Genomic DNA, 12,500 nt, shown 5'->3' with positions numbered 1-12,500 from the left:
TTTATTTTTACACTTGGATTAATCTATGTGCTATTAAAAGTCCCTTAGTATGTACAGTCTTGCATAGAATTTGGAAAGTGTTCTTGAAAGCTTGCTAAAAAATATAGCTGACATAGCTCCCTTTTTTCTGAATTAAAATCTCAAAATTACAAGATTGTGTAATGACTTGGAAAGTGGGGGCGCCCCGGTAGCTAACCGGGTAAGGCGCGGCCCATATGAAGGCTAGTCCTTCGCGCGGCGGACCCGGGTTTGAGTCCCGGCTCGGGTCCTGTGCCGCATGTCCTCCCCTCTCTCTCTCTCCCACGTTTCCTGTCTCTCTCAACTGTCCTGTCCCATTAAAAAAAAAAAAAAAAGAAGCTGAAAAGCCCCCCCAATTTATTTATTTTTATTTATTTATTTTAATTTTTTTTAATTATTACTTGGAAAGTGAAAAACACGATTTCATTTTTTGGGTGTATTTTGGCACATTTGCCTGCTGACTCATCCACCCTGCCTCTCTGGTCTGAACCTCCCAGTGCAGCTGTCCAGCCTGAAGACGGAGACGGAGCGCATCCAGGGCCAGAAGGAGCGGCTGCACACCGAGCTGCAGACCAGCTGCACTGAACTGCAGGGCCTCCGGGTGGCGCTCTCCCACCTGCATGGAGACAGCAAGACCCTCAGCAGTGACAAGGTAGACTAACCTAAACATTGAAAATACGGTAGAACCTCAGAGATCCGAACCCATCAGGAATGAGGGATCCGAACCCATCAGGAATGAGGGATCCGAACCCATCAGGAATGAGGGTCGTTTGGATCTCGGAAATGAGAATGAGAACCAAATTTACAAAATACTGTATTTATTTTGTTTACACTCAGAATAAATCAATAAATACCTACCCTCCCTCCCTCCCTCCCTCCCTCCTTCCTTCCTTCCTTCCTTCCTTCCTTCCTTCCTTCCTTCCTTCCTTCCTTCCTTCCTTCCTTCCTTCCTTCCTTCCTTCCTTCCTTCCCTCCCTCCCTCCCTCCCTTCCTCCCTCCTTCCTTCCTTCCTTCCCTCCCTCCCTCCCTCCCTCCCTCCCTCCCTCCCTCCTTCCTTCCTTCCTTCCCTCCCTCCCTCCCTCCCTCCCTCCCTCCCTCCTTCCCTCCCTCCCTCCCTCCCTCCCTCCCTCCCTCCCTCCCTCCCTTCCTCCCTCCCTCCTTCCCTCCCTCCCTCCCTCCCTCCCTCCCTCCCTCCCTCCCTCCCTCAGTCAGCCCTACAGCAGCAGTGTCTGGAGCTGCGTAGCCAGGTCATCAGCCTCCGTACCCAGGTGGACACCAGCCAGGCTGTCCAGATGGACTTTGTCCAGCTCTCACAGTCTCTGCAGGTACCCACTGCCCCCCCTATCTGCTCCACATGTAGAGAGAAACGACAAAACGCTTGAGCATCACTGGTATACAGACCAGGGGGCCTCATTTATAAAACCTCGCTCAAGATTTGCGTACATAAGGTTGCGGACATCCGCAAGTTCCAAAAGGTACGCGCAAGGGTGTTTTGTCCCACCCTCTTAACGCCCATAAATGCCTATAAATGGCCGGTGAAACGCCTCCCATTCACAGAAATCGATACAGCCCAAATCGAACAAAACCCAAACCTTTTTGTTTATTTTTTTGCTAATCTGAAAAATGATCCGATCTGTTACTCAAAATGATACAATCCGAATGAGTTTTGTGATCCATTGCATACCTAGTTAGTATTGTTAGTTGATAGTGTGTAGTTAGTTGACAGTGTATAGTTATTGTTAGTTGCTGGTGTATAGTTAGTTGATATACTGTACTGTAAAATAGAATTATGCACACACATTTTGGTTTGTGTGAGTTATCCTATTTTCATAACGAGTAAAAAATACCGATTTTATTTGAACCGAAGTGTATCTCTTTCTCACCCTCTTGCAGGTGAAGTTAGAGTTAATTCGTCAGGCGGAAACTCTGGATCAAGTCCGGGAGATCTTGGGCGAGGATGACGATGGCCCTCTGTCTACTGATGCTACATGATCCGCCAGAGCAGCACTATGGATTAAAAACAAACGGACAAAAAAAGTTCCAAGGATGACCGATGAAGAGCTAGGCCTGGCTATGCAGTAGTAGTTACTATCGGGGAAGACGAAATGACTGAGCATTGATTTGTTTTCCCCCACCACTGTTATTACTGTCACTACTTTCATTGAGACTTGGGAGTTTTTATAATCCAAACTGAGGGAGTTTTTAATACTTAAATCCCAAAGTTCTTGAAAAGGACTGTGAGAAAACTGAACTATTTGTATGAAACCGCCACACATCTACATCGTTTCCTGTCAGAAGCACAAATCTAATGGATGCACAACATTCATACTCCATACTCAGACTTGTGTATCTTTGAGGAATATTTTGCAGTCAAGAAGGCCAATATAAGATACACTTCTAACAGTGTAACCTTCCATGTCACTAATCAAAATGCACTATTATTGTCTGTCCCTTCGGCAACACTTGTTTTTCCATTGCCAGCAACTCCAACTTCTGACTTGATATCATTCCGATTCCCCTTATCTTATGGATTTATATTTCAGCAATTATGGATTAAGATAGATTTATCTACTGTATGAAGGAATGTAAATTTGTATTTGGCATTTTTTCTTGTGTTTAATAATATATTATGCCTTACAGTATATGAATACAGTATATACCTAAATATAAACATGGCCTGTGGCTGTTTTCTGTAGCTGTGTATCGAGTACTGCAGAGCATTGTTCTCAAGGATTATTAGTGTGTGTGTGTGTGTGTGTGTGTGTGTGTGTGTGTGTGTGTGTGTGTGTGTGTGTGTGTGCGTGCGTGTGCGCGCGCGCGCGCGAACATTCATCTACGTTGTAGATGGTATGATTGTCATTAATTATTTGAAGCATGAACGCAATATCAATTAGTAATCAAAGCACAATGCAAAAAGTTGATACACCGTCATATTCTCTTTAATACATATCTTTATTTTTTTAAGAATAGTCATAGTTTGAATATACTGTCCATACCATTTACTTAACTTAATTTCAATACATACACAGGAAGAACCACATTTTTATTTATTATATATATATTTTTTATTATTTTTTTCTATTTTCTGACGGCTTATGTCTCTTTCTCGATGTTCATCTGCTTTTTCTCCTCTCCGACTGTGCTCTTGTTCGGCGGAGAACTCCACCACCTTTGACCTCTTCCACCACCTTTGACCTCTTCTCTCTTTTTACTCTCCACTCGATCTCTCAGTCCCACTTCTTGGCCACTAGATTCTCATCTTTCTCTGCAGGGGGGAAAAACACGACCGTCATTTGAAAGCCGAGGTCATGAGGTCACTTAAGATTCGAATAAGCACTATGCAACAACCAAGCACCAAATATTGATACCAATATTGGGATCACATACTGATTGCATATCAATGTCAGAGATCAATTTCTCAACATTGGTTGGTCTACGTTTGTTTTGCGTGCCCGGGTGCCTTTGTGCGTGCTTACCCTCCAGGTATGTGCGAGCCACAAACTTGAGAACCTCGTCGATGAGGATGACGGGGAAGGAGAGCTTGAGCACCACCATCCATTGCTCCACATTCAAATGTGTGAGCTTGAAGATGACCTAAAGCAAAGGACATACTCTTGTTTAGGTCTGTTAAAAAACAAACTTCCTACTCACTGACTTTGTTGTTCACCTTGAGGGAAAATAGTGGTGCCTCAACAGAACAAGTTAGCCAGCTAACCAATCAAGGTATTTCAGAAGTTAAATGTTTAATTTAGGAAATTGCTGTGTTCTAATACAATACTATACAGGCATATTAAAGTCGCACTGAAATGAAAAAAGCATTCTGTCCCATTTTGGTTCACATAATTGGTCATAGTGTTCACCTATTCAACGATGTATGACCAAAAACATTACAAAATTCTACTTTTGTTGTAATCTTATATCAAAGTATGTAATTTCTTACTTCCTGGAAAACGGTAGGTCACGTGCAATGACGACAACAGGTACCTTAGATTTTAGTCCAATAATCTCACGACATCCACCCGTCAATCAACGCTATCCTTCTATCGAATCTGTCTAAAGTTCTTAAAAACCCGTCCACTTGTCAATGATCCAATAAAATTCCTCTAAACACATGTCCCGCCCTCATAGCTCGTTTGCGTCGGAAATACGTCAAACTACGCAAGTTAGATGATCGCAAACGTCCGTTTCAGTGCGACTTTAAAATGTTCTGATCCCGCTTCGTATTAAGCTCCTGTCTTACCCACAGGTTTGAGTGAGAGAGAAATAAATAAAAAAAAACAAGCTAAAAATGAATATATCAAATTTCTAAAATAAACAAAAAATGAGTATTTCATGGTATCCTTTGGAGATTGAGAGGTGTTTGAAGGAGCGGGAGGGAGGTGTGGACTCACGGGTAGGGGGTCGACATAGATGATCATGAAGTGGAGGGACATGGAGAGGCTCATAGCGCCCACCAACCAGATGTTGCTCCATGGGGGCATGCGGACCAGGGACTGGTTCTCTGACAAGCTGGGGGGGGCGGGAAGGAAGGGAGGGAGGGAGGGAGGGAGGGAGGGGCCACCGGGGAGGTGAAGGGATAAGTTAATGTTTTTTGCCGAACGTTTGTGTTGTTTGTGACACGCTGAACATGCGCGCGTGTGTGTGTGTGTGTGTGTGTGTGTGTGTTTGGGAGAGTATACGGTACATGGGTGCAGGAACAAGGCGTGTGAAGCGTGTGGGGAGCTGAGATTACATGAAGAGTGATGAGGGAGCATGTTGGTCGAGGTCAAGGACCTTTGACCTTGACCTTGACCTTGTTGTGTTTGAATGGCAAAGGAACTTCCGATACCTCTGAGTTTAAACTACAGTAACAATACATTACTAATATTAGGAATCAGGTTAAACTAACAGTACACTACTAATTAACATTCTCGAACTCAGGTGATAGTTTTAATGTTATGTTGTGAATGATTTAGACGGGTTATACTATTAAACAAAAGAGTGATGAAAAATTGTAAAACCCTGTGTATACGGTAAATACTGAACTTGTCATGTTCTAATTTGCAGGAATGTCCGTCTCATATTTTATTATTTTTAATCACTAAACCTCTACTCAAAACCTATGGGCTGAGTTTCCCAGAGGCATCGTAGCGCTACGTTCATCGCAAGCTATGGCGTTCATCATAGCGCTACCATGAACGTAGCGCTACGATGCCTCTGGGAAACTCAGCCCAGGACTGTTACCATAATTGTTGGGTTGTAGTTGTAATCTCACCTGTTGAGGGCGTTGCACATCTCAATGGTCACCAGCACAGACAAGGCCATGGTCATTGGGGGCGCGGCCTCAAACACGTGGCAGTTGACACCTGCAAAGTCCTCATTATCTTCACTGCACTGCATGAAGTGGGACTAAGAAAAGAAAAGTCAGACAGAAATGTAGTAATACTGCGTTCACACCAGGCGCGCCACAGAAAAATCGCGCCGCCCAATTCACCCCAATCTCGCCGCGGGATCCAATGGGGAGGGAGGGAGGACGCATGCATGCGGTAGAGTAGTGACAGTCCTCACCAGCTGGTAGAAGGACACCATGGGACCTTCGTCACAGTAGAGGAACCACCAGCCGGCCGCAGCCACTGTTGCAGCGCCGACATAGCCTGGGAGCAAAAGGGTTCAAACTCACAACCTTTGGTTCTGAAGAGTTGGACAAAGCCATAGTAAGGTGGGAGGTTCGGGACTGTAGAACTGGGTTCAGGGTTATGGTTCGTAAAGGCCAGGGATAGGCTAGTGAACCCTAACCCTAACCCTAACCCTAACCCTAACCCTAACCCTAGGCTAGTGAACCATCCCGATATCGTAAGCTTACAGAGTTCCCGTGCTCCGTAACTAATGGTGCGTTCGTTTGTGGTCGGAGGTGGCAAGTCGCAAGTGGCAAAATACCTACCTCCGACCTGTGTGCATTCGAGCTATATACCATTATATCACAGTTACCTAGTTATATCTATATACCATTATATCACAGTTCCCTAGTTATATCTATATACCATTATATCACAGTTACCTAGTTATATCTATATACCATTATATCACAGTTACCTAGTTATATCTAGTGCATTCGAGCAACTGGGGGCTGAGAAACATATCCGAATTTGCGACGAGGAAGTGCGAGTTCATGCAGTGTTTTATTTAATCATTCCTAGTAGCAAGTCGCAATTTCCCACCTCCCAGTTATAAACGAACGCACCATAATCGCCTATTCAACTAGAAGAGCACTCGGAGAGCGCCACCCTCCGCGTATGATACATGTCGTCAGCATATAGTGATATTTGGGTACTAATACTTAATGTCAAAAAAATACTGGTAGTGCATCATTGTTGACATTTATTTGTTATTTAATAATATTTAATAATTTTAATAATATTTAATTTTCAATGGGAACCAATGATTTTGGTTGGTTCCCATTGAAACACTAATAAAGTACAATATTTCAAACATGTTGGTATATTCCGTTTTTCTATATTATTTTTGATGTATTGTTTGTGCATTGCCAATCAAGGGTGCCAGTAATTTTGGAGCCCACTGTACATGTTGCGAAACATTTTGATACTTCGTGCCCCTCTGAATGCAACACTGGAACAGAAGGGGCAGATTGAGAGAAGAACGAGAAAAATTCAAAGAGGGTAATAGTGGGTTGTAAAAGGAGAGCATGCGCCCCCTGCTGGCCACCGTACCTCCGATGGCGAGGTATCTGAAGAAGAGCCAGCCGGAGATGAGGGGCTCCTTGGGGGAGCGGGGCGCCTTCCCCATGATGTCCAGGTCGGGGGGGTTGAAGCCCAGGGCGGTGGCGGGCAGACCGTCCGTCACCAGGTTGACCCACAGCAGCTGGACGGGGATCAGAGCCTCCGGCAGTCCCAAGGCAGCGGTCAGGAAGATACTGAGAGAGGAAGGGGATGGTTGTATCACGAGACTTGTTGTGATGAGGTCACAACGCTAACGTGTCGGTCGTCTTTAGTCTATATCTTGGTGGTGGTCGTGTCTTGGTCGCAATATTGTCACACTGCCTCTGCGATGAGTCGTTACTATCACCAGTCAGCCCATTTCGTGTCCTAGTCACGACTCTTATCTTAATCTTGCAGTGGGGTCATATAGCCCTCAAGGTGACATTCCGCGGCCTCTCCTTCTCTCCCTCCTCCTCTCTTCCCTCCTTCCCTCCTCTCCTTCTCTCCCTCCTCCTCTCCCTCCCTCCCTCCTCCCTCTCTCCCTCCTCCTCACCAGACCACCTCGCCCACGTTGGACGAGATGAGGTATCGGATGAACTGTTTCATGTTGTTGTAGATGGCCCTCCCCTCCTTCCCTCCTCTCCTTCTCTCCCTCCTCCTCTCTTCCCTCTTTCCCTCCTCTCCTTCTCTCCCTCCTCCTCTCCCTCCCTCCCTCCTCCCTCTCTCCCTCCTCCTCACCAGACCACCTCGCCCACGTTGGAGAAGATGAGGTAACGGATGAACTGTTTCATGTTGTTGTAGATGGCCCTCCCCTCCTTCACGGCCTCTCCTTCTCTCCCTCCTCCTCTCTTCCCTCTTTCCCTCCTCTCCTTCTCTCCCTCCTCCTCTCCCTCCCTCCCTCCTCCCTCTCTCCCTCCTCCTCACCAGACCACCTCGCCCACGTTGGAAGAGATGAGGTATCTGATGAACTGTTTCATGTTGTTGTAGATGGCCCTCCCCTCCTCCACGGCCGCCACGATGGACGAGAAGTTGTCGTCGGCGAGGACCATCTCGGAGGCCGACTTGGCAACGGCGGTGCCAGAGCCCATGGCGATGCCGATCTCCGCCTTCTTCAGGGCGGGGGCGTCGTTCACTCCGTCGCCGGTCTAGGGGGCAAAGAGGTAGTGGTGGGCACCATTTTAAAAGTTAAATCAAATGCATAACAGCCAACACTTTGTTCCAAATAGATGGGACGACACAGAATTATTGTATGTGCATTACAAGTTTACCCTGTTTGCATCCCGGTGAAAGTACTTAAGTACTTTCAGTACTTTGCACAGTGTGGTGTATCTAGCTGTGTGTGGTAATGTGCATCTCCCCCTGCTAAGTCAAGTCAAGTCAATCAAGTTGGATTTATATAGCGCCCTTCTTGATACCCAGAGCGCTTTACAGAGTCCAGTATTCATTCAGACACAGTCATACCGGTGGTGGTAAGATACATCTGTAGCCACAGCTGCCCTGGGGCAGACTGACAGAAGCGTGGCTGCCAATCAGCGCCTACGGCCCCTCCGACCACCACCAACATTCATTCACACGTTGCATGTCTTTATGATGGTGGGGGAAGCCAGAGTACCCGGAGGGAACCCACGCAGGCAAGGGGGAGAACATGCAAACTCCACACAGAAAGGACCTGGAACGACCGGGATTCGAACCCAGGACCTTCTCGCTGTGAGGCGACTCGTGCTAACCACTGAGCCACCGTGCCGCCCAAGGAAGGAAGTCAACATATCTTCTCACCATGGCCGTAATCTCGTCAAAGCTTTGCAGGAACTCCACGATCTTAGACTTGTGGGACGGCTCCACGCGAGCGTAGCAGCAGGCCTTGCGGACGGCGTTTCTCTGCTCGTGTGGGGGCAGATCGTCGAACTCACGGCCCGTAAAGGCGCGGCCGGTCACGTCCTCGTCCTCTGTGAAGATGCCGATACGACGGCAAATTGCCACAGCTGTCCCCTTGTTGTCACCTGGTGGCGACGGAGATAGGATCTTATCACTTCTATGCAATTGGTGAAGTATGATAGATGACATACTGTACAGTAAACTATCAAATCATATTAGTGTGGCATGATAGATTACAATCAAACGCATGCTTGCAAGCGTTCAAGCTTTAGCTATAACTTCAACCTTTAACCAAGGTGATACTTTTTAAGTGCTACTTTTTGGTTTAAACCATTAAATCCTCACAAGACAGGACACAGCTGTCATAATCTGTGATACCCTTTACCAAATAGAAGTTTACTCAAATGTACTACTATTAGTATACTTCTTTTTAAAAAATAAATTGGTATACTGTATACTTGGAAAATATACTTGAAGTTTACTTAATATAAATAAATGAACTTTAAGCATACTTTTTTAGTAAGGGACAGTTTACAGTAGCATCTTATAATGCACTTGAAAAGCGCATAGAGTGACTGATTCAGGTCAATGACAGCTGACTGATCATTTATTATTTGTAAATTTGCTCTAAAAGAGACCGAGAAAAAAAGTGAGATTGATGAAAAGAGGGAAAACAAGTGAAAACAGGAAGTGGAGACGTGAAAACAAAATGGTGGAGAAGTGAAAACAGTGGTGGAGAAAACAGGAAGACAGAGTGGAGAAGTGAAGACAAAATAGTGGAGAAGTGAAAACAGGAAGACAGAGTGGAGAAGTGAAGACAAAATGGCGGAGAAGTGCAATAATATTGTTGACTGACCGGTGATCATGATGACGCGGATGCCAGCAGCCCTGCACAGTTCGATGGAGCCCATGACCTCCTTACGAGGGGGGTCCAGCATGCCTACGCAGCCCACGAACGTCAGGTCAGTCTGGGGAGGAGAGGACAGCGTACAGGAGGGTCAGTGCTCTGGTCCTGGTAACAATGAGCAGTGTAGTGGTGGGTGACAAGCCAGCACTGGTTCTATTAGGTTAGCTGAAGGTTTCAATATCCAGCTTATAGGCCAAAAACTTTGAGCTCTGTCCATTTGCACTGCACCCCTTCCTTTCTTTGTCCTTGTTTTTATTTATTTTATCTGTCAACGTGAGTAATTAAATAAGTACATTTTATGTTTATAGCACCTTACACAGATAAGAGGTCACAAAGTGCTTCGCAAATCATCCAATAATTAAAGGACAATGTTAGTTTTTGACAACCTGGATGTTATATTTCGATACCTCACCTCGTAGTTAACAAACTTGGTGGCGTCCTCCAGGTTCATCTCTTCCTTCTTCAGCGGGGTGTCCCTAGTGGCCAGAGCCAGGCAGCGCAGGGTGTCGCGCCCCGTGCCCCACTCCTTAATCACGGTCAGGATGCGGTCCTTGATGGGCGCGGTTAGGGGGACGCGCGTGGTTCCCACACGCACGTAAGCACAACGGTCGATCACGCCCTCGGGAGCGCCCTGGGGGGGGAAGAGAGAGAGAGGGGGAGAAGAGGGGGAGAGGGAGAGAGAGGGGGAGAAGAGAGAGAGAGGGAGAGAGAGGGGGAGAAGAGGAAGAGAGGGAGGGAGAGAGGGGGAGAAGAGGAAGAGAGGGAGGAAGAGAGGGAGAGAGAGGGGGAGAAGAGGAAGAGAGGGAGAGAGAGGGGGAGAAGAGGAAGAGAGGGAGGAAGAGAGAGAGAGAGAGGGGGAGAAGAGGAAGAGAGGGAGAGACAGGGGGAGAGAGAGGGGGAGAGAGGGGGAGAGGGAGAGAGAGGGGGAGAAGAGGAAGAGAGGGAGGAAGAGAGGGAGAGAGAGGGGGAGAAGAGGAAGAGAGGGAGGAAGAGAGGGAGAGAGAGGGGGAGAAGAGGAAGAGAGGGAGGAAGAGAGGGAGAGAGAGGGGGAGAAGAGGACGAGAGGGAGGAAGAGAGGGAGAGAGAGGGGGAGAAGAGGAAGAGAGGGAGTAAGGGAGGAGGAGAGAGAGAAAGAGAGGGAGAGAGAGGGGGAGAAGAGGAAGAGAGGGAGGAAGAGAGGGAGAGAGAGAGGAAGAGAGGAAGAGAGGGAGAGAGAGGGGGAGAAGAGGAAGAGAGGGAGGAAGAGAGAGAGAGAGAGAGGGAGAGAGAGAGGGAGAGAGGAAGAGAGGGAGAGAGAGGGGGAGAAGAGGAAGAGAGGGAGTAAGGGAGGAGGAGAGAGAGGGAGAGAGGAAGTGAGGGAGAGAGAGGGGGAGAAGAGGAAGAGGGAGTAAGGGAGGAGGAGAGAGAGGAAGAGAGGGAGAGAGGAAGAGAGGGAGAGAGAGGGGGAGAAGAGGAAGAGAGGGAGAGAGAGGGGGAGAAGAGGAAGAGAGGGAGTAAGGGAGGAGGAGAGAGAGGGAGAGAGGAAGAGAGGGAGAGAGAGGGGGAGAAGAGGAAGAGAGGGAGTAAGGGAGGAGGAGAGAGAGGGAGAGAGGAAGAGAGGGAGAGAGAGGGGGAGAAGAGGAAGAGAGGGAGTAAGGGAGGAGGAGAGAGAGGGAGAGAGGAAGAGAGGGAGAGAGAGGGGGAGAAGAGGAAGAGAGGGAGTAAGGGAGGAGGAGAGAGAGGAAGAGAGGGAGAGAGGAAGAGAGGGAGAGAGAGGGGGAGAAGAGGAAGAGGGAGTAAGGGAGGAGGAGAGAGAGGAAGAGAGGGAGAGAGAGGGGGAGAAGAGGAAGAGAGGGAGGAAGAGAGGGAGAGAGAGAGGAAGAGAGGGAGAGAGGAAGAGAGGGAGAGAGAGGGGGAGAAGAGGAAGAGAGGGAGAGAGAGGGGGAGAAGAGGAAGAGAGGGAGGAAGAGAGGGAGAGAGAGGGGGAGAAGAGGAAGAGAGGGAGGAAGAGAGGGAGAGAGAGGGGGAGAAGAGGAAGAGAGGGAGTAAGGGAGGAGGAGAGAGAGGGAGAGAGGAAGAGAGGGAGAGAGAGGGGGAGAAGAGGAAGAGAGGGAGTAAGGGAGGAGGAGAGAGAGGAAGAGAGGGAGAGAGGAAGAGAGGGAGAGAGAGGGGGAGAAGAGGAAGAGGGAGTAAGGGAGGAGGAGAGAGAGGAAGAGAGGGAGAGAGAGGGGGAGAAGAGGAAGAGAGGGAGGAAGAGAGGGAGAGAGAGAGGAAGAGAGTGAGAGAGGAAGAGAGGGAGAGAGAGGGGGAGAAGAGGAAGAGAGGGAGTAAGGGAGGAGGAGAGAGAGGAAGAGAGGGAGAGAGAGGGGGAGAAGAGGAAGAGAGGGAGTAAGGGAGGAGGAGAGAGAGGAAGAGAGGGAGAGAGAGGGGGAGAAGAGGAAGAGAGGGAGTAAGGGAGGAGGAGAGAGAGGGAGAGAGGAAGTGAGGGAGGAGCAGAGGGAGAGAACAAGTCACTACTCGCCTGCGAGTGCGTAAGAGTGCAATTAAATTATAATTTATTAAAGCGCGGAGAGGAGCATTGTCTAAACACGTCATACGCCTGCGCACTAGTATCCCCCTGGTGATGTATATTGAGCATTATATTTGGATATCATATTTGAACATTATCTTTATACATTGTTTAGATCATGGGTTCCCAAACTCCATCAATGTGGACCTCCCCTCTAAAAACAGTGACACACCCGCGCCCCCCCCCCCAACCCCCCAAATTTGTCCATAAAAAAAAAAAAAAAAAAAGACCTTTAAAATCACGTTTCATTCATAAAAACCATAGAAAATTCTTAAATAAAAAACATGTTTTTCCTTCTTTTTTTTTCTAACCATCCCTCAACGCCTCCCCTGAATTTCTTTGGGGCCCCCCAGGGGAGGCCCCGCCTCACAGTTTGGGAACGCCTGGTTTAGATAGACGGTGTCACCTTGACGAACATCTTGTTACCGACGGGGGCCTTGGACGCCTTGGCCGGCGA

At 47.8% G+C, this 12,500-nt stretch overlaps 2 protein-coding genes across 2 annotated transcripts in view; one reads left to right on the top strand and one right to left on the bottom strand.

The window, feature by feature from the left end:
* The window catches only part of rabep2 (rabaptin, RAB GTPase binding effector protein 2), a 7,798-nt gene extending 5,184 nt beyond the window's left edge, over positions 1-2,614 (top strand). Inside the window, exons 9-11 of the mRNA XM_084461102.1 lie at positions 516-670; positions 1,227-1,343; positions 1,912-2,614. Of these exons, the coding sequence (XP_084317228.1) occupies positions 516-670; positions 1,227-1,343; positions 1,912-2,010 (371 nt within the window). The 3' untranslated portion in view covers positions 2,011-2,614. The remainder of the gene's footprint in view (positions 1-515; positions 671-1,226; positions 1,344-1,911) is intronic.
* Positions 2,615-3,245: 631 nt separating this feature from the next.
* Positions 3,246-12,500, bottom strand: part of atp2a1 (ATPase sarcoplasmic/endoplasmic reticulum Ca2+ transporting 1) — a gene marked incomplete at both ends in the record, with an annotated part of 23,837 nt that continues 14,582 nt past the window's right edge. Inside the window, 11 exons of the mRNA XM_084461097.1 lie at positions 3,246-3,283; positions 3,495-3,612; positions 4,410-4,527; positions 5,273-5,406; positions 5,566-5,651; positions 6,726-6,928; positions 7,638-7,858; positions 8,490-8,713; positions 9,445-9,556; positions 9,908-10,126; positions 12,450-12,500. The exon at positions 12,450-12,500 is cut by the window's right edge and continues 75 nt beyond it. Of these exons, the coding sequence (XP_084317223.1) occupies positions 3,246-3,283; positions 3,495-3,612; positions 4,410-4,527; positions 5,273-5,406; positions 5,566-5,651; positions 6,726-6,928; positions 7,638-7,858; positions 8,490-8,713; positions 9,445-9,556; positions 9,908-10,126; positions 12,450-12,500 (1,524 nt within the window). The remainder of the gene's footprint in view (positions 3,284-3,494; positions 3,613-4,409; positions 4,528-5,272; positions 5,407-5,565; positions 5,652-6,725; positions 6,929-7,637; positions 7,859-8,489; positions 8,714-9,444; positions 9,557-9,907; positions 10,127-12,449) is intronic.

The sequence above is a fragment of the Borostomias antarcticus genome, assembly GCF_949987555.1.
Source record: "Borostomias antarcticus genome assembly, chromosome: 35".
Lineage (NCBI taxonomy): Eukaryota > Metazoa > Chordata > Actinopteri > Stomiiformes > Stomiidae > Borostomias > Borostomias antarcticus.
The sequence above is the reverse complement of the archived record's forward strand: the minus strand, read 5'-3'. Positions and strand labels throughout refer to the sequence as shown.